Source organism: Carassius carassius, chromosome 37 (assembly GCF_963082965.1).
Source record: "Carassius carassius chromosome 37, fCarCar2.1, whole genome shotgun sequence".
Lineage (NCBI taxonomy): Eukaryota > Metazoa > Chordata > Actinopteri > Cypriniformes > Cyprinidae > Carassius > Carassius carassius.
Window position 1 is genome coordinate 4,214,420 of NC_081791.1, and position 25,171 is coordinate 4,239,590.

The following is a 25,171-nucleotide window of genomic DNA, read 5'->3' on the forward strand; positions in this document are numbered from 1 at the left end:
GTTATTTTTTTGATAGTAATTGAATTGATAGTCTCATGGGAAACTTGGAAATATTTTTTTATACAAAACTTGTTCTTTTTATTGTGTAAGTCTTCAAAATGTAAATGTTTTATACTTTAAAAATAAATAAAAACAATCTTCCTGCTGTAAACGTGTACATTTTGCGTGTGGTTCTAAAATAGCGCTAAAATAAAGAGGGTAACAATACATTTAAGACCAATTTTTATAAAAAAAAGAAAAAAATGTCGGGGTCGGTACAAACCCTGTAACAACATTATAAACAAAAGCGGTTGGCTGTGCTTGGCGCTTACGCGATCGTGATTGGCAGGACTCTGCCACCGACGCCGCTGATTGGCTAGTTACAATTCAAACGCACGTCCCCCTCCTCGTCTATTTCCGGTGTGGAAGCCCCAGTGAAGTGCCCTAAACTCCCGAAGAAGAGCGTTATTTCATTCATTCGCAGCTCGCAGACCGCGCGGCTTCACACGCTTTGGACGCCCTCCCGACCGCTCCTTTTAAAAGGGTACGTGTTAAATCGCTCTCATTTATTCCAAAACTAGTTCTACTAATTTTCATTCCCTACAAGAACAAAAGTAGAAAAAAAATGAAATTGGATTTGTTTTGTTTTCGTGCACAGTTGAACAAGATTAACGAACACTAAACATATTGGCGGGCTCGTATGGCGCGTTCTACGCAAAGTTATAGTAAATTAACGCAGTCCACGCCCTTCTCGAAGAAACTTAGTTTTTATATAACTTTCAGCAAACATAGTTTAATATTCAACTTTTGGGGCTCTTGAAACAAAGGATTAACATTTTTTGTTTAAAATCGTTAAAACAACGTTTTACACAAAGCAATGGTATTTCGTTTCGTTTTTTATCGATTAAAGCGCTTTGCAGTGTAAACAACAGAATCGTGTGTTCACGCGCTCGGGGATTTAAAAGGGCGCGAATCGCGCGCTGTGTTCGTGTTCCGGTTCTCACTGGAACCGCGGGGGTATCCGTAGAAACCGCTCGCCTCTTAGCTTTCTCTTTCAAAGCCCCGCAGCAGCACCGCGAACCTCCGACGGATTTCAGATCTGCGATTTTAAGGTATTAAAGTCCAATTGTTCAAACGGACACGCCGCTACTCAAATATTTTCTGTTTGTAGTCAACATTTGGTGGGGGTTTGAATTCGCGCGAGCTCAGGCCCAGCGCGTGTTGTAAACAAACGGGACGCCGGTCGTTCCGCGCGCTCGTTCACTACGCTCCCCGTGACGTTAATTTAAACTTTTTACCAGACGAGCGCGTAGTAATTTAACTAAAGTTGCTGTGACTTTCACCTGAAATCGTGTTTGTTGATCGATTGTGCTTATCTTTGCAGCAGCTTTCCAGTAAAGCAGAATGAGTGATTCTGGCAAGGACACCGTGGCTCCTAAAGAGAAAGACGGAGCAGAGAAGAGAGGACGTGGAAGACCACGGAAACACCCACAGGTACTGCATCTGGCTTTCAGTGGGCCGGTGTGTTTCATACTGATGAGACCAAAACACTGCCTTTTATTTCATTTCACACTAAAATTAATGCTTGCGTTTTATTGTTTTTGAAGTCTTGCACATGGGTTGAGAATTTTTTAGGGTGTTACTTAATCTTGTAAAACTCTTAATCGATAGGCTATATTAAGATCTTTGTTTTGGTGCATCTTCAACTCAGTTTGCACATGCTGCACATGTGCAGTGGTCATCTGTAGTGGTAGAATGACCAAGGCCTGTAACATGATCTCTAGTAACCCACTTACTGCTTCAGCTGCGCACTGATTGGCCGCTGGGAAATGCCAGCATCTGATTGGATCATCCCGCTGTCAGTCATAGGGCCTCAAGAGTGCATTGGGTTTAAAGTTTCTATTACTCACCCATGTAATCAGAGCCTTTTAGTAATCCATGGCCACCATCATACAACATGGATTACTTAAGAACCACTGTTTTAGCAGATTTTTATATATATATATATATATATAAAAAATGCTATAGCTCCTTATTACTCTACAAAAGGACAAGTATACTAATAATGTGCTACAAACATGCATGTATCATTTGTAGGCATTTCATTCTGATTTTTTTTATCCAAGTGGATCAAATATCTGTTGCACATGTTTAAAAAGGCTGTAGCAGATTTTAAGTTTGTGCGATTGTAAGTGGTTGGTTTCAGAGATTGTTTATGATGCAACTGCTTTTTCAAGTTAGATTTTTAATTTAGTTTTTTTCTTCATCCAAATCTTCCCTTTTTCAGGCTGTTTTTTTCTGTTGTAAAATTGTCAAATGACTGAAAGACTCAATGTTAACAATTGTGCTGTTCTTTCACACTCTTCTCTGTAAATCAAATGACGTAGATGTTAGTCTACATTGATGTAAACTTGGTTTCCTGACCTTGAAGACAGAAGCAGACTTGATATGCATAGTTATCTCTGCAGTTTGCTTACACGCAACATTTGCATATGTCTGACAGGAAATATTTTTTACACTGACCCTGAGCAGCTAATGGTATAACACCTGTGGTGGTCTGCAGTGTATTCTGTTCTCTTTTGGCAACCAATGACTGCATGCCACCTGTTGGTCTTAAAGTAGCAACCAGTTGTTAACTATGAACAGCAGATGCTTTATAAGTTTGTTTGTACGAGTAGTATGTGGGAAACCCACAGTTGACTCAAGTGTGTTCGCAGATTCTTGTTTCTGATTACTTCTCATTCTCAATGTTCCAGCAGCAGGAGGCAAGTGGATCTCCCACACCGAAAAGACCTAGAGGAAGACCAAAGGGCAGCAAGAACAAGCCCAGCTCCACTGCATCTCGGGGCAAAGTGAGTAGAAATGTCTGTGGTTTTGTGCACAGCTACCTCCTGTACAATATTACCATCAAAGACAAACCTGCATCTGTCTTCCGGCCCTTACACGCTAACAATCAAGTTCTTATTGGTGTCTGTGGTTCTGTAAAGAACATTTCCACAGAATTGCACAAAGTGTTATATAGAGGAAGTTTTTTTTAGGTTGTCACATAAAGAAAAAGATTTGATCACACTCTGTTTTAAGGTGTCCCTGTTACGTTACATTTACTTACTTTATAGTAACAATAAATGATGCATAATTACATGCAAGTAACCCTAAGCCAAGCCCTTATCCTCACCCTAACCATGTAGTAAATTAGTACTTAAATGTGTTCCACTGTGACAAGGACACCTTAAAATAAAATGTAACCAAAGATTCTTCGAAGAACTGTTCAGTGAAATGTTCTTTTTAGAACCTATGAAATCCCTGCAAATCCCCACTTTTGGAACCTTGAATTTTAAGTGTAGTTCTGCCCAATTTGCTTTTTTGCTTAAATGTAAACATTGTTTACAATCAATTTCTTGGCTCTTCATTATTATATTTTTAAATGTTTGACCTGAACAGCCTTCTGTTTTTGTTAGAGCGTGCAGATAAGAACAGTTGCTCTATTCCGGTTGAATTTTTTGACTTCCTGCTGGTTTCCTGTGGCATAGCAGGCACTGTGCATTGCAGGTGCACGGGCAGCAGTGCAGTCTCTGAGATAATAACCCCGCCCCCTCTACTCTTCCTTCCCCTCCATCTATTGTTATGACCACAGCTGACCCACTAGCCCTTCCCCCCGTATGCACGCCGCCTCTGTCTTTGTGTGTGCGTGCGTGTGTTGCCACTTCTCTCGCCCAGCTGTCTCTCAGCTCCGGACCAGGTGGCTGGCGAGCTGAAGTGCACTACATGCTGCTCATGTCCGTTTCCAATATAATGGCCAATGAACTTGCTGCCCCTGGGCCGACTGCCAGCACGGGCCCATCAGCGCCCTCTGGAGCTCGACTGCAAGCATAGCACGGTGTTTATTCTCTTTCTCTTTCAGAAAACAGCAACGGCTTCTGCACCTGCAGGGACGAAACGCAGAGGACGGCCCAAGAAAGCAGTGAGTTTATTTGTCTTCCGTTTTGCGCATTTCATGTGCATTTATAGGGAAAACCGCAAGGCTGAACAGGTGTTTGTATGGTGGGAAGTTGTATAAGAACAGATCTTGAAGCCATTTATTTGGCTGTTAAGTCCGTTTGGCATGTAATCAAGCAGAGCCCAGTGCCACCCCGTTTCCTCGACAGCTCAGTGTGTAGTCATCAGCCCTGTGTCTCTGTGCTGCATTCCTCTCACATGAGGCACTGTTCTAGAGCTGGAGTCACACAAACCTCTGGCTTCGAGTCACACTACTAGTTATCTTAGCTATGCTGGAACATTTCCTCCACTTAGTCATTCAAACTTCGAACACAGGAGGCTCTGATTTGATTTAGTAGAGTGGATGCTACATGCAAAATATTGAATATACTTTGAAACCATTGTTTAATGTCTTAAAGGGATAGTTCACCCAAGAATGTACATTTCTGTCATTACTTGCCTTTGTGGTGTTCTGGAACCGTAAGACTCTTTGTTTGCTTTCGGAACACAAATTAAGAATTCTGAGCTCTTGAGAGCTCTCTGACCCTTCATAGACAGCAAGGGAACGACCACGATCAAGGTCCAGGACATAGCACGGGGATCATTAAAACAGTCCATGTGACATCGGTGGTTCAACTGTAATTTTACAAGGCTACGAAAATGCGTTTCATGTTTGTAAATAAATGTGTTTTTCCTCATAGCTCTGTAAAATTGTGGTTGAACCCCTGATGTCACACTGTTTTAACGATGGTAGTAGTTCCCTTGCTCTCTATGGAGGTTCTGAGTGCTCTTGGACTTGATCAAGAATATCTTAATTTGTGTTCCGAGGAAGAACGAAGGTCTTAAGGGTGAGTAATTAGTTAATTTTTGGATGAACGATCCCTTTAAGAGGAGTGTTTTCACTTTAAGTTCTTCCTCAATTTGTTGGTGGCGTCCGTTTCACTGTGCGCACATAATTATTTAGAAGAGGACTGTTGTACGTTAATGGTGCCAGTCAGTGATTCTCCGATCATGTTTATCCTTTATCTATTATTCTTTCAGATTTTAGATAAAATAGACTGCAATTGTCCCATTTGACCCCAAAAATGAAAGCAAATGCTTGCACAAATACAATTGATTCCTATAGTCAGGATGGGGCCATATTTAATAATTGTCAAGAATGACTTTGAGGCTGTGAGGGATTGAAGTACACTAGTTGTAGTGTTTAATATACAGACCTCTTTCTGAAAAATTGAGCAAGCAAAAACATTTTTGGAAGTTGTTCTATGACCTTTAAACATTGTGTGCTATTGTAAAAACTACGTCTGTTAAATTCAGCATGGCATCTAACCCAATTTAAAAGGTCCATTGCATTCTGTTTAGTTTTTGCATGCCATAATGCAAATGTCACTTCCTGGTCTGACCATTTGTGGCCATTTGTCTCTTCAGGAGAAGGAGGAGCAGCCATCAAAGTCCTCAGAGGAAGAAGAGGAGGAAGAGGAACAGTAACTAGCAATGCGTGCTACCTCACAATCCAACATTATTTCTTCCTGTTGACCAGAGCTGGACTGACCCTCCCCACCCCCTCATTCCCCCTCTTCCCCTTACACTAGTGCCACCCTCCAATTCCCCTTTACGCTCTAGCGCCCCCTAGTGTCAGGGAGGCTTGCGCACTTCATGCGCCTTCACTGTGTAACACCACTGGAAAAAGACTCAAAATACTGTATGTCCATTCATGGATGCATGCACACGTGTATGTCTCGCACTCAATGGGTAATTGGTCGAAAGTGTCTGTCATTATACTGGACAAAGATATGCTCTGATGGCGGCTTGACACAAAGCGATTCGCAAAATACTGAAGTTTTCTCTTTTCGTAAACAACAGTTTCAGGCTTTGAGAATTCAAGTTTATTTTTACAAGTCTAAATCTAAAATATGGTAGGTTTTGTGAAATTCATGTCGTTGTGTTCTGGACAAAGGTGAATTGACCTACTCGTTGTTTTTACTTGGGCTGTGTGTGTGGTAACTCTATGTCTCCAGTTATACTTTTTTTAGCTACTCTGTGATTCGAGCTAGAAATAAAATGATTTTTTTTTTTAATGAGCATAATCTAGAGGACTTTTAACTTGTAATCAACATATCATTGAATGCTCTTGTGTGCAGACTTTGACTTTTTCTTTTCTTTTTTTTTTATAATGCCCTCCGCCAACTTGCCACCATCATGATTTCGCTGTTTCCATCGATTAAATTTACTGGCACGTGAAAGCGAAGTAGTCAGTTTAAGTCTGTTCTTCGTGTAGTTGGGTTTCCTGGATGTGCTAAGGAACAGCTTGCTCGTCTGGTCTGTTCGAAATGTTGTTTTTGGAGGAAGACTGGTTTTAATTGCGGAAATGTATAAATATTTCACACCCAACTAATTCTTGCTACATAAAAAAGGCACCGCAAATGATTAGACATCAGCCATGCTTTTAATTTTATCGGCCCCAAATCTGTTAATAACACTTGCAAACATTTTAATCTTTTATTTCTTCTTAACTAGAGAATGTTAATCATTCCATTCGGTCGCCAATTCTTTGAAATTCCCTGCCGTGTGACTACTTCTGTCCCATTACAGTCCACTCAGACAACTTGCGCTTGGTGTTTTTTGAGTTTTGGTTTAGTTTTCTTCATGGGTTTTTATTTTATCTTTTTTTGACGTGTTAAATTCCATGTCAGGGAACGCTGATCGGTCCAGTGACTGGGTCTTCTCTCAGAACTTAATGCTGCTACAAACATGGTTAATTAAACCCGGAATACTGCAACCAGGTCAGTTCTACTCTGGACTTGACCGTCACGTTCATACCTCACTTTACAACAGCCTATGACGGATTACTCTGCTCTCTTCTGACGATGTTCAACTGGTCTCAGTGCAGCCTTTGGCAAGCGTGTTTGTTTCTGATCCATTTACAGCTGTCTCCGATGTGGCTTTTTGTTGCATTTTCGGTTTGTTTAAAACTGTTTTTGCTTACAGCAGTGTGCATCAATGAACAGAAACTATTTTTTTTTCTTTATATACATTTAGACAAACCACGGGAATGACTGCATTGCGTCAAATAGATGCACAACGTGTTCACAGACTGGTAGAGATGTAGGTTTGTGTGTTTTTAGTTTATTTTTCTATACATATTTGTTTGGTGCACTGAATTGACTTTGATTTGTTATATCATGGACAAAATGATTTAGTGTGGCACCTGAAGGTTAGGGCTTTTTTTCTCTTCTCTTTGTAATAAACTACATCCTGCTAGTTGCTTAGCTCTGAGCCCCCATTTGGTAGATCATGATGGTACTATGGCTGTTTGACGCAGTGGTTTTTAACATGCCCCTCCATATACTGATGTCTTGTTTTTATGTGCCTGTGCACAACTGGTTTTGGATCAGTCTTTGCAATGTATACACTGCATTTTCTATTGTGGACTGCAGGAATTTATATTCAAAATGGTAATAAAGTTTAGAATTCGTACGTCTCTTTGTTTGGATTTTTTTTTTCTATTAAGGATTACTTTTTTTTTTTTTTTTTTACAAATAATTACCCGTTGAAATCCTGTGTGTCTAGAAATAAATTATATCAGATCTTCCTAAACCTTTCATTTCTAAATGGCAATAATGGCGTTTTGTCCTTTGCTTGATTTCCATTTTTGGCCTTGACCACAGACAACTCGTCTTGGTCAAATCTCCATCTGTATGGACTCTTTTCACAGTTTTTAAATGAAAGGTTTTAAATGTTCACTTGTTTTAAACTAATTATATCGGAGCTTGAGTTAAACAGCTAAATATAATTAAGTCAAGCTCCTCTCATTTCAATTGTGTTCACGCTGCACGTTGCAGATTTCATTTTAATAGACCTTTTTAACAAAAAAATAACATGTACAAATAAAATGATTGTGCAGCCTAAAAGAAAAACTTTCATATCAGGGAGTTGTGTACAGTAACTCATATAATAGAATGATTCATCAAGAAGGACTAGATGGAAATTCATAAGGTGTGTGTGAACCCTTTAAAAGACGGGATTGTAAAGGTTGCATGTATTTAATTTATTGGGCAGATGGCATATTGGAGTAGCTGCTGATCACGAACATCTGAGATCATGAAAACGTGATCGTTTAGCTGCTGATATAGTTTGTCAAGCAGGTCTGATAAAATGTGGTAAACCTGGTTCTGCACTGCATTCGACAAACAAGAAATAATTTCACACCCATCTTCATTTACTTTTCCTCGACTTCAACTCCGCTTGCCATACAGTCAACCATCTCAATGTCTGATCACACGTTCTTCCGTGTGTTGGACTTCTAGACAAAACAGAACAGATTCATCATAATGAGAATAATTAATATAAGAACCATGACTCTTTTAAGCTAATTAAACAATCAAACACCAGACTGAACTCTTTCAGTGAGACTTGCTCAGAAACACCAGCCAGGACTGAAGTAACTTGGGGCAGCCAGAATCACTCGGCTACTTCTCTCAGGAGAACCTCACATTTAAAAATCAGTTTTAACACCGAGCCCAACACATGGATCTGCTGGGCTAACTAAAGGCTTTTGGCTATTTAAACTAATAGTGTGTCTAAAAGACTCATCATTTGCATTCAACTGAAAATATGTTGTTTATAACTACAATAATTACTTAAAGGATATAATGCCAAATTGTTAATTGCTGGACTGGAGTGTTGTGGATGTTTGTTGTTTTTAATCAGCTGTTTAGGCTCTTGTTCTGACAACACCCATTCACTGTTTGAGTTCATTTTCAGCAAATTTTCATTTTTGGCCGAACTACTGCTTTATTATGTGATGATACCAAATGCCGGTTTGCAAATGGTTGCAGCTGATATTATGCTATAAATACGGTGAATACTGTATAGCTGAACACATTTACTGACGATTACTTGACAGTTTTTGATTTAAATGTCTGCGTTATTGGCAATACAATACATATAATCAGGATGCCAGCTTCTTGTGGCTGTTAATAAAGCCTGTAAAAAGAGAGAAAGCAGTTGAAGGTGATCTTACAGGGATGAGTTCAATGGGACTAAATGACTGCAGAGGTCCTACAGAGAGAAGTCTGTTGTTTTCACTGGACGATCCAGTTGAGATTTTGATACTGAAATTATGTCCAAAAAATGTAATTTACTGCATGTTGTTACTCTTCTCCTTATTTATTTACACATTCACCAATGGCTTATTGAAAAATAAGGATGGATACATTTTTCACAACGACATCTCACATTTAGTAAACTATATCCAGGGTGAATTTTGATTTCAGGCTGACTTTAAAGGGATAGTTCACCCAGAAATGAAAATGGTGTCATCATTTACCATCATCTCTTTATCTTATAACTGTTTTCTTCTTATGTGGAACATAACATAAGAGATTTCACAAAAATGTCCCATTTTTTTCTTCTTCTGTATCATAAAATTCACTTGCTTCCAGTGTTTCCTACATAAAGGTTTTGAACAACATGAGAGTTAATGATGTGGTGTCTGTTTAACCCTTTAGTTTCTCATGATGACATTCCCAGTGCATTCAGGAAATGTCAAGGCGAGTCACCTGATAAAACTAGTTTACATGGAGAATGAAAAATAAAAGAGCACTTGAGATCACATTCATGCACGCTCAGGAAAACAAACAGCTCTCGTGAGGATTTAATCAGCAGAACATCAGCAGAAAAAACAGCTAAAATAAATAAAAAACTGTAACACAGTGGCGTATTAACATCTTTCTTCAGTCTTGCTATTCAGACTGCTTCAGCTGGACCATATTTGTGAGAAGAGACCTGAGGTGAACAATATGATCCCATCACTTCCTGTCCCTAAAGCTCTTCCAGACTCAGCACTTCAAACAGAGGAAAAAACAGTAGCTTATTGCTCAAAAATGTCTATCTTGGGAATCTGCAATACAGCACGACGAGACAGTGTTGAGTTATTGACCAGGTTCACAGATGATGTGCAGAATCACCAGAAGCTGTTTTTCACGCATCAGGATCCTTCGACAGCAGGGGTCTGCGCTGCTGATAGGTCCTCATCCAACCCTGGACCGCCTGGAAACGCAAAAAAGAACAAAAAGAAATGTTTCTCATATATTGACGTGGTTTATTACAATGCTGAACAGGTTTTCCACACAAGCTCGTTACTGGTTGTAAATGTGTGGGTATGTGTGTAAATCCACTCATAGTTTGTTGTCATAGGTCTGGAAGATATTAAATGTACATTTCTTAAACCTAAAAATAGCAAAACCATAAAGAGACATCAGGAAATTCATTTATAGCTATTTCCATCTTATTGGGAATCAAATACCTTATTTTCTTCACCATAAGGCGCACCGGATTATAAGGCGCAGTCTCAATTACGGGGTCTGTTTCTGTACTTAACCTTACGTAAGGCGCACTGGATTGTAAAGCCCATGCTAAAACATACAGTCTACAAAAAAAGGTAACGGAAGCAAAACAGTGAGTTTAGTTGAACTTTATTCTACTATTTAACAATACACTCACATTATTTTTTAATCAATCTTCTCCCACAAATCCATCAAAGTCCTCATCTTCTGTGTCTGAATTGAACAGCTGGGCACTTTCGCCATCAGACATGCCGGGTTCCCTCTCATCATTGTCAGAGTCAGTTTCGTTGTCAGGTGGTTGTTCAGCAATGATGCCGGCTTTCGCGAAATGTTCTTACAGTCAATCAAGCGGAGTGCTTACCAAAGTCGCACAACAACATTTTTACAGATTTTACACACATAAGGTGCACCGGATTATCAGACGCACGGCCGTTTTTTTGAGAAAATTTAAGGCTCCTAGGTGCGCCTTATAGTGCGTGTTTGTTTACCCAAGGATACGTCGCCTCTTTCGGGTTATAAATTCACTGGAAACACTTGTTGATGTTTGTTAAAAAACTAAAAAAAAAAAATCTTAATTCCTGAACGCTTTGGAATACAGTAAAAGCATTTAAAAAAAATTAAGTATATAAAAAAGTTTGCAGTAAAGATAATGTAGTATACTGATTTGTTTTATTTTTTTTTATTAAATATTTTATAAAATATATTACACTCTAAAATTGCTATAAAACCAATGTCATATGTCTAAGCAAGTTATGATCCAAATTTGAAGTTGATATCACAAAAATTGTGGTTCCTGTGAGATTTGTTTGGGCGCTATACCAAATATAACCAATCTATTGAGTTCTTTTGATGCAGTTTTCTGTCACAATATCACTTACCTTACCAACAATATCTGTTTTGTCAAGATTTTTTAAAAATGTATATAAAAAATGCTAGATTACAAAGAGACAGATTACAAAAAGATTAAGCATTTAATTCTAAAAATATAAAAGTAAACCTAATAAGCTAATGCTGAACAATTAGATCCACTTTTATAGAAGGGTGAGTAGATTTCCCACTTAACAGAGAATATATGAACAAAGTCACCTCATCTAAATATTCACAACAAACACCCTTTCAAAATTAAACCAAGAAATAAGACCTACACTTTCACTGCTTTTCCCCACAGCTTCTCAAATGTTTGTATCTGCCTTTTAGGGTTAAAAAGTACTTTTCAAACCAAAATTAAACATAATACGGTCTTGTCTTAATGCCACGTAGCACATTTAAAGCACGCTTAATGTTACACTTTTTTACAGTTTCTCTCAGGCACTAAAAAAAGGACATGAATATTTAATGATGCAAGTTTGGGTCAGTTTTCCATTGGTTTGCTGTTGCTAAGCAACTTGCTGTAAAACACTGCACTGTCATTTGCAATACAGATAAGAAAAGACTTTCTACAGCCAAGAAATTTACTAAATAAATCCTGAAATGGATATAATATTAATCACTATCATACTTTAAGAATTCTCATGCATTCAGAAATTTGGGTTAATGAGTGTTTGCTGTTTACATGAAGGGAAAAACAGAAGTGGATTGCTTTTCTGCATGGGACATTCTCACTGTTGTTCAAAACCAGCAAAGGATTTTACTTCAGCATTTTTCATTTCATAACAGGATGGATTACCTTTGTGTCTTCCTCTTTCCAAAGGATTTCCTGTTCTGCCTCGTTCAGCTCTTCAGTTGGGTCGTAAGTGTAAACTGGAAGCAGCTGATGCCGCAGTCTATCAATCCTAAAAGTGCTCAGGAACAAAAAAGCCCCTGTATTAATTCCCTTCATCCTCCACTACATTATAGTATGAAAAGCAGAGGGCAGACTTTCTGCCTAACATCTACTTCAGTGTTTCAAAGAAGAAAAGAAAGTATTTATTAAACACAGTAATATACAATTCTCAAGCGTTTTCTAATCATTTATTTCTGAGAATTTCCAGTATCATTCCTCCAGTCTTCAGTGTCACATGATCCTTCAGAAATCATAATATACTGATATACTGCTCAAGAAACATTTCAAATAATAATCAACATTAACGCCAACAACAACAATAATAATAATAATTATTATTATTTTGTGGAAATCATGATACACTACCATTCAATAGTTTGAGGTAAGTATAAGATTTAAAGAAAGCAAAAAAATATTTTGTTCATTTTTAATTCAAATAAATGAATACTTATATTCTGCAAAGATGCATTAAATTGATCAGAAGTGACAGTAAAGACATTTATAATGTTATAAAACATTTACATTTCAAATAAACGCTGTTTTTTAACTTTCAATTCATCAAAGAATTAGTCACTGTTTCCACAAAGCAGCAAAAACTGTTTTCAACATAAATAATAAGCATAAATCAATAAATTTCATAATAAAAATGACTTTGGAAGAATCATGTGACACTGAAGAAGTAACAATGCTGAATATTCAGCTTCGATCACAGCAATCAATTACAATTTACAATATATTCAAATTAGAAATCTTTTAAATTGTAATATTATTACATTTTTACTACAGTTCTGATCAAATCAATGAAGGCTTGTTGTACAAAAGAGATTTATTTCCAAAAAACTGTAAATATTCCAAACATCTGATATCTTTCAAAGAGTGCTGGAGTAGGTTTATTTACCTCCGCTTCCTCCTTATGTACATCACCTATAAAACAAGAAGACTCATTAGCATTTCACTATAGTAACATAATGCCTGGAGCACTTATAAACCAGTTACAACGATTCATAATGTCTCTGAGGCTACTTCTGCTGTGGAAGGACCGGAAAATGCAGCTGACAAATATTTTGCACACGCAGTCAAGACACATTCACAAAAGAATAAAGGCCTTTTGTCTTCCTGGATGTACTGCTCAATCAAATTACTCCATCATGAGACTTCACATTCTTGCCCAAGTGAGCACACAGACAGACACTGTTAGAAACACCCTGAAGAGACATGCATACTACCTAGTAAACCCCGCTGATGCATGCTGCCTAGTAAACCCCGCTGATGCATGCTGCCTAGTAAACCCCGCTGATGCATGCTGCCTAGTAAACCCCGCTGATGCATGCTTCCTAGTAAACCCCGCTGATGCATGCTGCCTAGTAAACCCCACTGATGCATGCTGCCTAGTAAACCCCGCTGATGCATGCTTCCTAGTAAACCCCGCTGATGCATGCTGCCTACTAAACCAAGCAGATGCATGCTGCCTAGAAAACCCCGCTGATGCATGCTGCCTAGTAAACCCCGCTGATGCATGCTTCCTAGTAAACCCCGCTGATGCATGCTGCCTAGTAAACCCCGCTGATGCATGCTGCCTAGAAAACCCCGCTGATGCATGCTGCCTAGTAAACCCCGCTGATGCATGCTTCCTAGTAAACCCCGCTGATGCAGGCTGCCTACTAAACCAAGCAGATGCATGCTGCCTAGAAAACCCCGCTGATGCATGCTGCCTAGTAAACCCCGCTGATGCATGCCCACTGATGCATGCTGCATAGTAAATACCGCTGATGCATGCTGCCTAGTAACCCCCACTGATGCATGCCCACTGATGCATGCTGCATAGTAAATACCGCTGATGCATGCTGCCTAGTAACCCCCACTGATGCATGCCCACTGATGCATGCTGCATAGTAAATACCGCTGATGCATGCTGCCTAGTAACCCCGCTGATGCATGCTGCATAGTAAACCCCGCTGATGCATGCTGCCTAGTAAACCCCGCTGATGCATGCTGCATAGTAAACCCCGCTGATGCATGCTGCATAGTAAACCCCGCTGATGCATGCTGCCTAGTAAACCCCGCTGATGCATGCTGCCTAGTAAACCCTGCTGATGCATGCTGCATAGTAAACCCCGCTGATGCATGCTGCATAGTAAACCCCGCTGATGCATGCTGCATAGTTAACCCGCTGATGCATGCTGCCTAGTAAACCCGCTGATGCATGCTGCATAGTAAACAGTTAACCCGCTGATGCATGCTGCCTAGTAAACCCCGCTGATGCATGCTGCATAGTAAACCCCGCTGATGCATGCCACTGATGCATGCTGCCTAGTAAACCCCGCTGATGCATGCTGCCTAGTAAACCCCGCTGATGCATGCTGCCTAGTAAACCCCGCTGATGCATGCTGCCTAGTAAACCCCGCTGATGCATGCTGCCTAGTAACCCCGCTGATGCATGCTGCCTAGTAACCCCGCTGATGCATGCTGCATAGTAAACCCCGCTGATGCATGCTGCCTAGTAAACCCCGCTGATGCATGCTGCATAGTAAACAGTTAACCCGCTGATGCATGCTGCCTAGTAAACCCCGCTGATGCATGCTGCCTAGTAAACCCCGCTGATGCATGCTGCCTAGTAAACCCCGCTGATGCATGCTGCCTAGTAAACCCCGCTGATGCATGCTGCATAGTAAACCCCGCTGATGCATGCTGCCTAGTAAACCCCGCTGATGCATGCTGCATAGTAAACCCCGCTGATGCATGCTGCCTAGTAAACCCCGCTGATGCATGCTGCCTAGTAAACCCCGCTGATGCATGCTGCATAGTAAACCCCGCTGATGCATGCTGCCTAGTAAACCCCGCTGATGCATGCTGCCTAGTAAACCCTGCTGCTTTGCGGTTATGTATGCCAGCACCTACCACTGCTGCAACGATCCCGAGGGCAGTGATGAGGAAGAAGGGGACCAGCACGTAGCTGATGGCCGCGTCTCCGCTGATGGTGTGAGGGGGCTGTGTGGTGATGTTCATGGTGTAACACACTCAGACCGGGGCTTTGCTCCTGGCATCCGTTCTGCTCATCTTCTGCACGCATGTGACTCCCACATGGTCTCTCTGCTTTCACTAATGACTGTCAGATCCAACAGAACACACTTATTCATGGAAGAGGACGCAGACAGGAATGCTGCAAAACAGCTAGAAAGTGTTAACCATTTTATTTCAGACTTGTCTCAGGCTTTATCTATTAGATCTTTCACATTAACTTTTTCTCAGCTACATCGATTATTTACTTCTGCGTATACTTTCTCTTTTACAACACCTTTTAACTGCGCAGGATGAATCTCACAAAACAGGTTCACTTCGAAATTAAGAATGATTGATCGGTTATTGTGCCAATTTCTTTAAAATAATCCCCCTCTTAAATCTTTTTAACCATAATGTTTGGATTTTTATTATTATTTATTTGTAATTTCGTTTACTCTCATTACTGTAATGCAGCAATTTCTGTTTTAATTAAGATTTATTATGATTTAAATCTGCAGTTAAATCAAACAAACAAAAAAACTAGCATAATATACCATTGCAATTTTATTGCAATAACAAGAGTTTTAGCATTTAATGCTATTTTGTAGGCCTGTTATAGTTAAACTGTGTTTGAGCATATACTGCGCTATTATTTTACGTAAGTTACATGTCAATACCACGGTTTAGAAATATTATATTCACAATCATATTGTGCCATCGTAAAGCAAAGCAGTGTATTTTCTAAAGCAGCTGACACTACAGGACTGTCATCGCTCATTTAATTTACAAACTTATATTTATACTGCGGAAATATAACATTTTAACAAACGGGATAATAATATAACAGGAAGCGTCTATGTTGCACGTGACTATGCGGGAAAAAAAACCGCATTCAGTGACATTATCTGCTACCATTGTTCACGTTAGCTGCATTACTATGGTGAGCAGTAATGATCGCATTAATGTCATCATGATAATTATGAGCAATAATAACACTGCTGTGTCATCACGTGAAAGCATCATGACCAGTCAAACCTCACCGTCGAGGCGTTAAAGAAACCCACCTGATCCAGTCAGAAGAGCCACTTCACTGTGAGGAAACTCCAGAGCCGCTTCTTATAACACAAGTCAGGAGTTTCGTCGGACATTAAAGCTCCACTGTCAGTGTTTACGGAAAACACGTCCCGCAGTGAAAACGAAACGATGATGGAGGAGCGGAGGAGGAGGAGCTACACCGCTCCCAGTGAATGGACGAACAGCAGGGGTCGCTGCATTATCATATCATATCAAATCATATCATAATAGCATATCATCATATATCAAATCATATCATACAATATAATATCTATCTATCTATCTATCTATCTATCTATCTATCTCCGCGAGTCTGCTATGGACCGCTAGGTAGGCGTGACGTAAAAATCGTCATCGGAGAGTGCGCACGGAGGCTCTGAGCGGTCGACCGCGTGACTCCCGTTTTTGTGTGTGTGTGTGTGTGTGTGTGTGTGTCAGGAGCTTTTTATGAGTCTATGGTCAGGTGGCTTCAGAAGGGACGCGCAGGCTGTGTGAAGAAGCGCGGTGCTACTCGAACCCGTAGAGTCAGTCAGTAAAACAATATAAAGACAGCAAGATATGCAATAATTCTGGGCAATTGTTTTGTTCACATGTCTGTTTCGGAGTGGACCATCAGCGTACGCTTTCGGTAGCATAAATAGTACAATACAATACCTCGGACTCGGAGTACTCGTTTTAAAATAGTTTTTTTTTTTAAAACACGCCTTCTAAAAGAGATTGCAGCCAATCCAATATCCGTAATTCCAAGCGACCAAAGTGATTGACAGGCAGAGTAGGTTCTCTGATTGGCTAAAAAGCGCGGGCCGCCCCTGAGTCCTGATTCTTTGTTTGAATCTGGAGATTACACAGGGGGCATCTGTTAAGTTATATACTTAACAGATATATACACTATATATATATATATATATATATATATATATATATATATATATATATATACTATATAAATATACATACTATATATATATACACTATATATATATATATATATATATATATATATATATATATATATATATATATATATATACTATATATATATATATATATATATATATATATATATATATATATATATATATATATATATATATATATATATATATACTATATATATATATATATATATACTATATATATATATATACTATATATATATATATACTATATATATATATATATATATACTATATATATATATATATATATATATATATATATATATACTATATACTATATATATATATATATATATATATATATATATACTATATATATATATATATATATATATATATATATATATATACTATATATATATATATATATATATATATATATATATATACTATATATATATATATATATATATATATACTATATATATATATATATATATATATATATATACTATATATATATATATATATATATATATATATATATATACTATATATATATATATATATACTATATATATATATACTATATATACTATATATATATATATATATATATATACTATATATATATATATATATATATATATATATATATATACTATATATACTATATATATATATATATACTATATATACTATATATATATATATACTATATATACTATATATATATATATACTATATATACTATATATATATATATACTATATATATATATATATACTATATATATATATATATATATATATATAATGCCTTTTATATATGATAATAATAAATGTAATTTTTTATAAAATGTATTTTATCTAATGTTACCAAAAAAAATTATGATATTTTTTATTACACGAGTGAATTCATCAATATGTAAATGTTAGTGCATGTTGAACCGCTTGCACCTCCACTGCGTAGCGTCATATTCACGAAAGGAAACGCGCGTCGGGTTTGTCCATAATGCAACGCAGTTTGCGCAGAGTTCAGAGTAATGGCGGCTGTGCTAGAGCAGCTCACGAGACTCACGAAATGAAGCGACGGAGGGACGGCTGCTGTTAGCAGAGGGCTTTTAGAGGGGTTTGCGGGCGCGGGATCACAGCGAGAGGTGCAGACTTGGCAGCAGTTGAGGACTTTGATCGGTTGAGCGCGATGATAAAGCTCAAGTCCGACCAGACGCGCACTTACGACGGAGACGGCTACAAGAAGCGCGCGGCCTGCCTGTGCTTCAGGAGCGAGCTCGAGGAGGAGGTGACTTCTTTATTCACTTCAAACTATCAAACACATTACCAAATAAATACACTTATTAATGTGTGCAGATGCAGCTACAGTTGTGCGTGTCTGTGTGAGGGATATGGGTATTGTAAGGCCACTAAACGATCTCCGCTCACATCTCTTTGTTTGTTTTCGATAGAGTAAGTCACCTATTCAGTCAAATTTAACCCACTATTGTAATTTACCCCAGTATGACTCCGTTATTGACACTACTTTACAAACAAACAGTATTTGTGATCTCATTCAAATGTTTACCAACTCATGAAGTGGTCTTAATTTGAATTTGTCGGACATTTTACATGTGTAACGTTAAATGCCATGTTTTTATAGCGTAATAGTATAATTGCAGTATAATCATTCAATTATTAAATACATGATAATTGGCTATTATCTTCAGGACCCTGGTATTGAATTTATTATCTAAATCTGATACCCTCACTGTATCATGATATTGAAAAAAAAAAAAACTTCCTCTTCCTGGTTAGTACATCATGCTACAGTAACAATCATGAAAGTAGTTTTGTCATTGAGAGTAAGTGGATCGTTTATCTTCATGTTGCTGTTTTGTTTCTAAAATGTTATAGAATCTAGGCACACTAGTTGTTTCACTCTATACTGTATTTAATTGCATGATTCCCACTCATTATAAGAGTTTGTTACTGTCATATTAGTCTTCTGCTTTACTAATAAACTGAAATGGAAATTGAATTAAATCAGGAAGTGATGCATAGTTGGGTGGATGTTTCCCACACCATGTGGGCAGGTTGTGACCTGTGTATATCCACAAACTAGAAGTTATTACTAACATGGTTATTTTTAATCTTGTACCCCCCCCCCCCATTCAATGTATGTAGCATTTAAGTCAATTCCACTAAACAAATATATATTTGTCATGTTAAAATATCAGGTTTATATTTGTTTACATTTGACAATTATAATGTAAAAAAAAAAGAGCACAAGTGTTTAATATGGTCTATGATTATGTATTTTGATGCCTTGTCAGATTGCCACCTGTAACATCATAACAACGATGTCTGTAGAATAGCTGTTTTCATCCCGCTGCGTTATTGTGTGTGTGTGTGTGTGTGTCAGGTGCTGCTGGTGAGCAGCAGGAGTCATGCGGAGAGATGGATCGTTCCTGGAGGAGGGATGGAGCCGGAGGAGGAGCCCAGTGTAGCTGCTGTCAGGGAGGTGTGCGAGGAGGTAAGAAACATTCCCCAGAAACTCTTATGTCTTATTTCATCTCTGTAAATGACGTTCAGAGAGGGTTCGGTGGAGGATTCCTGATGTGCAATCGTTGCACTGGAGAATTCAGAATTCTCGAGCATTACAGTGCGGTTTAGTTCATTAACATTAATTCCATTAACTAGTCGTTTATCAGCATTAATGTCTGTTTACTGTAATCAGTAAGTGTACTATTCACCGTTAATGGACCCTTTTCACAAGACTGTGAGGACTTGATTAACACTCATCAGCATCGTAAATCCTAAATATATTATTATTATTTTATGTATGTACATTTATAACACTAGATCACCTTTGCATCCAGTTTACAAAAAAAAACTAGTGAACGCTAATGCGAGGGTGTTTCTAATGCAGCGTCTGTGGGAGGAACTCTTCTGACTGCCGTTATCAGTCTCCGTTTTTTTTTTCTTTTGATTGAAAGTCTTGAAAACACATCGTTGTCTTTTTTTTTTTTTTTTTTGCAATTTGAGCAAATATGAACGCAAAACATATATTTGTGGTACTCTCCCATTCACTTTTTTGTGTATAATAAATGAACATTTACTATGATCAGATGATGTTGTAAAAGTATTGTTTCCTGTTATCTTATGATGCCCAGTGCATTAACAGTTTACAAATTGAACCTTATTGTATGTGTTGCTCAACTAGAGCAAGCTGCAAACTTGGCTTCCTCTGTTCTTTTGCTTTTTATGGTCATCCAATCTTTCCCCAGATCTTACGTCTGCAGACACTCACATGATGTTCTTACGTTTCCAAGCTTATTCAAATAATAGGAATTGGTCCAAATGTGTGGATTTGGATATTACCGGATGAAAAACAAATGAGGTTGAAAAGTACTGTTGTTGGGATGTTTGTTTTAGGGGTGTGCACGGATAGTCGAACATTCGAATATTCGTTCTGCTCTAATTATTCGATAAATAAAAATGATATTCGAATTTCGCAAAATAAAAAAGTTCACAATAAAACCTAATTTGGTCACTTTCTGTGATTCTCCACAGCATATTTGAAGGTGTATGCAAGCAAAAAATAATTAATGAATGAATAAGGGGCCATTGACATATCGCGCCTAATAACGCGTGGAAAACGCTATGCGCGCCGCTTTCTCCTTCTTTCCAAAGCGCTCGGGCAGAAGCGCTCCTGAGGCTAAGCAACAATGACGCGCTCTCTCCATGTAGACGCGGAAATCTCAGCAAAGGATAAATGGATTTGCAGCACAAAAAAAAATCGCTTTCAGTAGCTCTGCTACTAAATTTATTTTAAAATGGCAATCCATATACAGCTATGATCAGCTGTTCCTTCATCTTGACTGAGCTTTCAACGTTGTTAAGGGAAAGGATGAAGCTGATTGGTTAGTTCTTGTCACATGACCTGCGGTGCGCTTGCGGCATTCTGAAAGTTGAGATGTTTTTAACTCGATGCTGTTCGGACGCGCCTGGAAAAAACGAGCGCGTCGCACCGCGTGCGCATCGCGACCGCGTCGCTTCCATTATGAGGGAGCATACCGCGCGCCTACATTGGAAATAACGAACTTGAGCATGCAAAAGACGCGATAAGTGAACGCCCCCTAAGAACTGCTTCTTCTACAGTACTTCACATATGCCGTGGAGAATCACAGAAAGTGACCGAATTCAAGAACATTGTTGCGGCATCTCTCAAGCAACGAATAAACACCGCTAACTTGGAGAATGCAGTGAAAACTCCTCTTCTCCCGTCTGCCCTAGACCCTCGGCACAAACATCTCAGGTTTCTCGATGAAAACATGAGAGAAGTAAGAAAAAAAAAACTTTTTTGAACATTATCAGAACATTTTCCTTGATGCGAGTGGTGCGGATGCAGCCGCCGTCACCAACGATGAAGCGGATGAAATGCCCACTCGTCCGAAAAGGCTGAGCCAGTTCTTCAGCGATGATTACAGAGAGTCCAGCCGAGACGAGTGGGAACAGTCATGTATTCAGTCATGTACTCTTAGCACACCGTTATTTGTGAGTCCCGCAACGTCTGTGTCGTCAGAGCGCGTTTTCTCCGCGGCCGGCCTTATTGTTAACAGACTAAGGAGCAGACTTTCCCCCGATCATGTTTACATGCCCGTATTTCTTAACAAGAACATGTAAAACAATAGGAAAAAAAAGCAAAAAAGATTTGCTGACAGTTTAAAAGTGAAGTGTAAGCTACATTCTGTACAATAGCCTAATTGCTGCAGACTGCTTTACGTTTTTTCTTTGTTTCTTGAACGTTTTTCAGCTACAAAACACGATGTGTAATGTTCAAGCTTATTGTGTGTAAGCTTGTTCAAAATGACGAAAACAAATGTTGCTGAAAAATAACATCTGACTCATTAAACTTAATTTAAATAAACTAATATTCGTTTTTTGTGAGCTCAAATATTCTAATGTGATATTTGTGGAAAACGCCCATCCCTAGTTTGTTTGCTGCAGTATGTGCAGAACCTATTGGACAGGGCTCTTCAACTGGTGTCCTGTGCCCAAATCCATCCTGAAGATAGTTTTATATATAGTGACCATGTCAGCCTCATTCCTAGCAAACATGACCGAGACGAGAGATACAAGTGGAGGAAAAGATGATGAAGATGCTTCACCACTGAATATTAGCTCTGAGTGTGTTGGATTGGAGGTTATTCCAGCCTTGGGCTTGATCAGTTGTTCCTCCACTCCACTGATTTCTGTGCCAACTTATTTCATGTTTATCTGCAGAGAAGTGATTATGCTGAAATAAGAGGTCTGAAGATGCTTTAAAACGTTCCAGGATGTTATAAATGTCCTGAATTCAGTGTTTCACACTTTTGTTTTATTCCCGCAGGCAGGAGTAAAAGGTACATTAGGACGATTGGTAGGCGTTTTTGAGGTGAGTGTTTTCTGATGGTATAATCACAAATACAACAAGAAATGGACTCCACAACAATGTTTTAGTGGTGCAGTGGCAAGCTCAATTTTATTATTGGTATCTTACATGAACAGTCAAAGTTTTGATTTTGAGAGTAAAGTACACAAGTAGATTAAAGTAAGAGAATGAATGTTTTGAATGTAATGTTTACATGTAACCCCCTTTGGCACATTATGTATCTCACAGCTCATATTTACACAAACACTACCTTTATTTGTCATTTGTTTAAAGGCACATTGTTTGGGAAACAACATTGGGCAGAACATAAAAAAAAAGATTATTCTTTTAATCGCAATTTGTAATAATTTGATATTTACATCCAATTAACCAAATAAATAATATATTGATTTATTCTCAAAATAATCGTTAGTTGCAGCCATATTTTAGATTATTGCTTGTGATTTAGTATTTCCCACGAGGCAGCTGAAAACAAGTTGTTCTTCACAGAACCGAGACAGGAAGCACAGAACGTATGTCTATGTCCTCATCGTCACTGAGGTCCTGGAGGACTGGGAGGATTCAGTCAATATTGGTAAGAAGATGCTTTATTTGTCAAATCCATAATTACGTGATGTATTTAGAAAGTGGCAATAACCGCATCAGTTGAATTCAGATAAGCATGTCTTTGCAGTTTTTAGTTTTATCCAACTATGCTTGCTTGAGTTTTTTGGTTTGCTCTAATCAACGTCAAAGATGCACACAGATCCACTTTTGCAGTTGCAAGCATTGCCATAGAAAGCAATAATGTCCCAATGCGCTGCTAATGGACATGGTGTTGTCTGCTGTCTCTTGTTGTTCTCAGGGAGGAAGAGGGAGTGGTTTAAGACCGAAGATGCCCAGCGTGTGCTGCAGTGTCACAAACCTATGCAGGCATCTTACTTCGAAGCCCTTCAGCAGGACCGTACGACCAGCAACGGCACGTCTCTGGTGGCCACTTACAACACCAATCACAACTCTCTCTCCAGCCTCGGATAACTAGCACAACAAACACAGAAGCCTCGGCCAAGTTCTCCTGAACTCCTACTGCAAATACAATCACATTTTTTTATATTTCAGCGTGTTAATGTCTACATCACATGAATGCTGATTGCCTTACCAGCCTTTTTTAGTGTTCAGATGAAGAGCACAGTCAGGGGACATGTGACATAAAAGTTGTACGTTTTAAGGAATACTTACATGAGATGCTCTTGTCCTAATGCCAGGTTTACTGAACGCAACTACACTTTACTCTTGTGTCTTGAAATAAGTCGAGTTTAAAGAGAAAGCTGTTATTAATGATGTTTGCTGCTTTGGTTCTGCACTGTTTGCCTTTAGCCTCTTTTGATATGCTGTAATATAGAGTTGGTATTCATCGGCTTCGTTCTTTAAACTGCTAAACAACAGAGCTTACTCTTGAATTGATCACAGTGGTTGAAATCGTAGTCCTATTGCCAATATTACACACTCATGTTGGGAGTTTCTCTCAAACGTTAGTTTTCACGAGCACATTTTCAGAAAGTAGTGCTGTCCAACCATTAATCGCATGCCAAATAAAAGTTTCTGTTTACACAATGTATACGTGTGTATACTGTGAATATTTCTTATGTGTATATATAAATACACAAACACAGTATATATTTTTTAAGATATTTACATATTTGTATAATTTATATAATTAATATATACGTGTGTGTGTGTGTGTGTGTGTGTATTTACATAGACATAATAAATGTACACAGCACACACACATTATGTCAACAAAAATGTATTTTGGATGCGATTCATGGTTTGACAGCGCTAGTCCTAATGTTGCTGGGCTTTACTGGTTTGGTAGAGCACTGCTTACCTGATCAAGATCGTAGGAGCGTCTTTGGGCTCTAGTGTGCTCTAGTTGATGTCCGATTCTTCTTCTCTCTTACCGTTCTTCTCTGAGGCTTCGGCAGCAGTGTTCATGGCACAGTGGCAACCAATTTCTCACTTTTAGTTGTGATGATCTCAGTTTTTGGTGTGTCTGCTCATAAACTATAAGCAGTTGTGTATGCGTGTGGATCTGTGTACAGTACGTGTGAAGTAATGTGAATAATCAGAGGACTTGATGCCAAGGTTAGCTGTCTAGCAGATGAACTGCCTCTCATGCACGAGGGTGGATTTAGTTTGAAATGTTTACAGCTTGATTGTAGTTTCTGTTCAGACACTGGATATTCACTTCGACTGTTAATGGTGCCATTTCCTTTTTGAAATGCACTTTTCTAGGTCTTAAACAATTTAGTCTGTCCCAATTATAAATGCTTCTTTTTTATTTTTATGATTAATACAATTGTCACTTCAAATGAGAATTGTTTAGGTCTCAAGTAAACTTGTAACAGCAGTATTTCAATGTTTTTTTTTTCTTTCTCTTAAATCAGAAAGCACAAAGGTTATTTTATTGTGGTAAACTTCTAAAATGAGCAAATCTAAAATGTTCTCTGTGGGCTAAAACAGGACATCTGTCCCGTGTTATTGTAATAAGATTAGTTAGCTAAACCCAATCCAAAGCTGGTCCTCCAATGTTTGTATCAAATGCTTCTTGTTTTTCAGTAGTGAACTCAAAACCTGTGGCAGAGGATGGTGATGCATATGATCAGTCTCTGCACATTTATTGCAATCATTAATGCAATCTAAATAAGCGATGACCTGCGAATCAC

The 25,171-nt window shown here is 38.4% G+C and overlaps 3 protein-coding genes across 7 annotated transcripts; 2 read left to right on the forward strand and 1 right to left on the reverse strand.

Moving 5' to 3' along the window:
* The first annotated feature begins 369 nt into the window (after nt 1-369).
* hmga1a (high mobility group AT-hook 1a) lies at nt 370-7,432 on the forward strand. 5 transcript variants are annotated; one of them, XM_059527176.1, is made up of 5 exons: nt 370-523; nt 1,364-1,473; nt 2,739-2,831; nt 3,881-3,940; nt 5,383-7,432. In XM_059527176.1, exons 2-5 carry the CDS (start codon nt 1,384-1,386, stop codon nt 5,440-5,442), a joined length of 303 nt encoding a protein of 100 aa, XP_059383159.1. In that variant the 5' UTR covers nt 370-523; nt 1,364-1,383; the 3' UTR covers nt 5,443-7,432. The 5 variants fall into 5 exon arrangements, with proteins under 5 accessions (XP_059383159.1, XP_059383156.1, XP_059383160.1 ...); XM_059527173.1 differs by having other exon boundaries at nt 372-523; nt 2,736-2,831; XM_059527177.1 differs by having other exon boundaries at nt 401-523; nt 1,367-1,473.
* Nucleotides 7,433-9,104: 1,672 nt separating this feature from the next.
* smim29 (small integral membrane protein 29) lies at nt 9,105-16,343 on the reverse strand. Its single transcript, XM_059527178.1, has 5 exons — nt 16,128-16,343; nt 14,962-15,169; nt 12,962-12,987; nt 11,968-12,073; nt 9,105-10,005 (listed from the first exon to the last, which is right to left on the reverse strand). Exons 2-5 carry the CDS (start codon nt 15,067-15,069, stop codon nt 9,937-9,939), a joined length of 309 nt encoding a protein of 102 aa, XP_059383161.1. The 5' UTR covers nt 15,070-15,169; nt 16,128-16,343; the 3' UTR covers nt 9,105-9,936.
* Nucleotides 16,344-18,054: 1,711 nt separating this feature from the next.
* Nucleotides 18,055-23,522, forward strand: LOC132117656 (diphosphoinositol polyphosphate phosphohydrolase 1-like). Its single transcript, XM_059526978.1, has 5 exons — nt 18,055-18,338; nt 19,455-19,565; nt 22,425-22,469; nt 22,956-23,040; nt 23,311-23,522. Exons 1-5 carry the CDS (start codon nt 18,240-18,242, stop codon nt 23,481-23,483), a joined length of 513 nt encoding a protein of 170 aa, XP_059382961.1. The 5' UTR covers nt 18,055-18,239; the 3' UTR covers nt 23,484-23,522.
* Nucleotides 23,523-25,171: the final 1,649 nt, after the last annotated feature.

Bases quoted from the DNA above. Each gene is read 5' to 3' on its own strand.
- smim29 (XM_059527178.1), bottom strand. From the start codon at position 15,069: ATGAACATCACCACACAGCCCCCTCACACCATCAGCGGAGACGCGGCC. The intron at 12,988-14,961 runs GTAGGTGCTGGC...CTTGTTTTATAG, and splicing joins TCGGGATCGTTGCAGCAGTG to GTGATGTACATAAGGAGGAA. The intron at 12,074-12,961 runs GTAAATAAACCT...GAGCACTTTTAG, and splicing joins TACATAAGGAGGAAGCGGAG to GATTGATAGACTGCGGCATC.
- LOC132117656 (XM_059526978.1), top strand. From the start codon at position 18,240: ATGATAAAGCTCAAGTCCGACCAGACGCGCACTTACGACGGAGACGGC. The intron at 18,339-19,454 runs GTGACTTCTTTA...TGTGTGTGTCAG, and splicing joins GGAGCGAGCTCGAGGAGGAG to GTGCTGCTGGTGAGCAGCAG. The intron at 22,470-22,955 runs GTGAGTGTTTTC...TGTTCTTCACAG, and splicing joins GATTGGTAGGCGTTTTTGAG to AACCGAGACAGGAAGCACAG.
- hmga1a (XM_059527173.1), top strand. From the start codon at position 1,384: ATGAGTGATTCTGGCAAGGACACCGTGGCTCCTAAAGAGAAAGACGGA. The intron at 1,474-2,735 runs GTACTGCATCTG...TCAATGTTCCAG, and splicing joins GACCACGGAAACACCCACAG to CAGCAGGAGGCAAGTGGATC. The intron at 3,941-5,382 runs GTGAGTTTATTT...TTGTCTCTTCAG, and splicing joins GAGGACGGCCCAAGAAAGCA to GAGAAGGAGGAGCAGCCATC.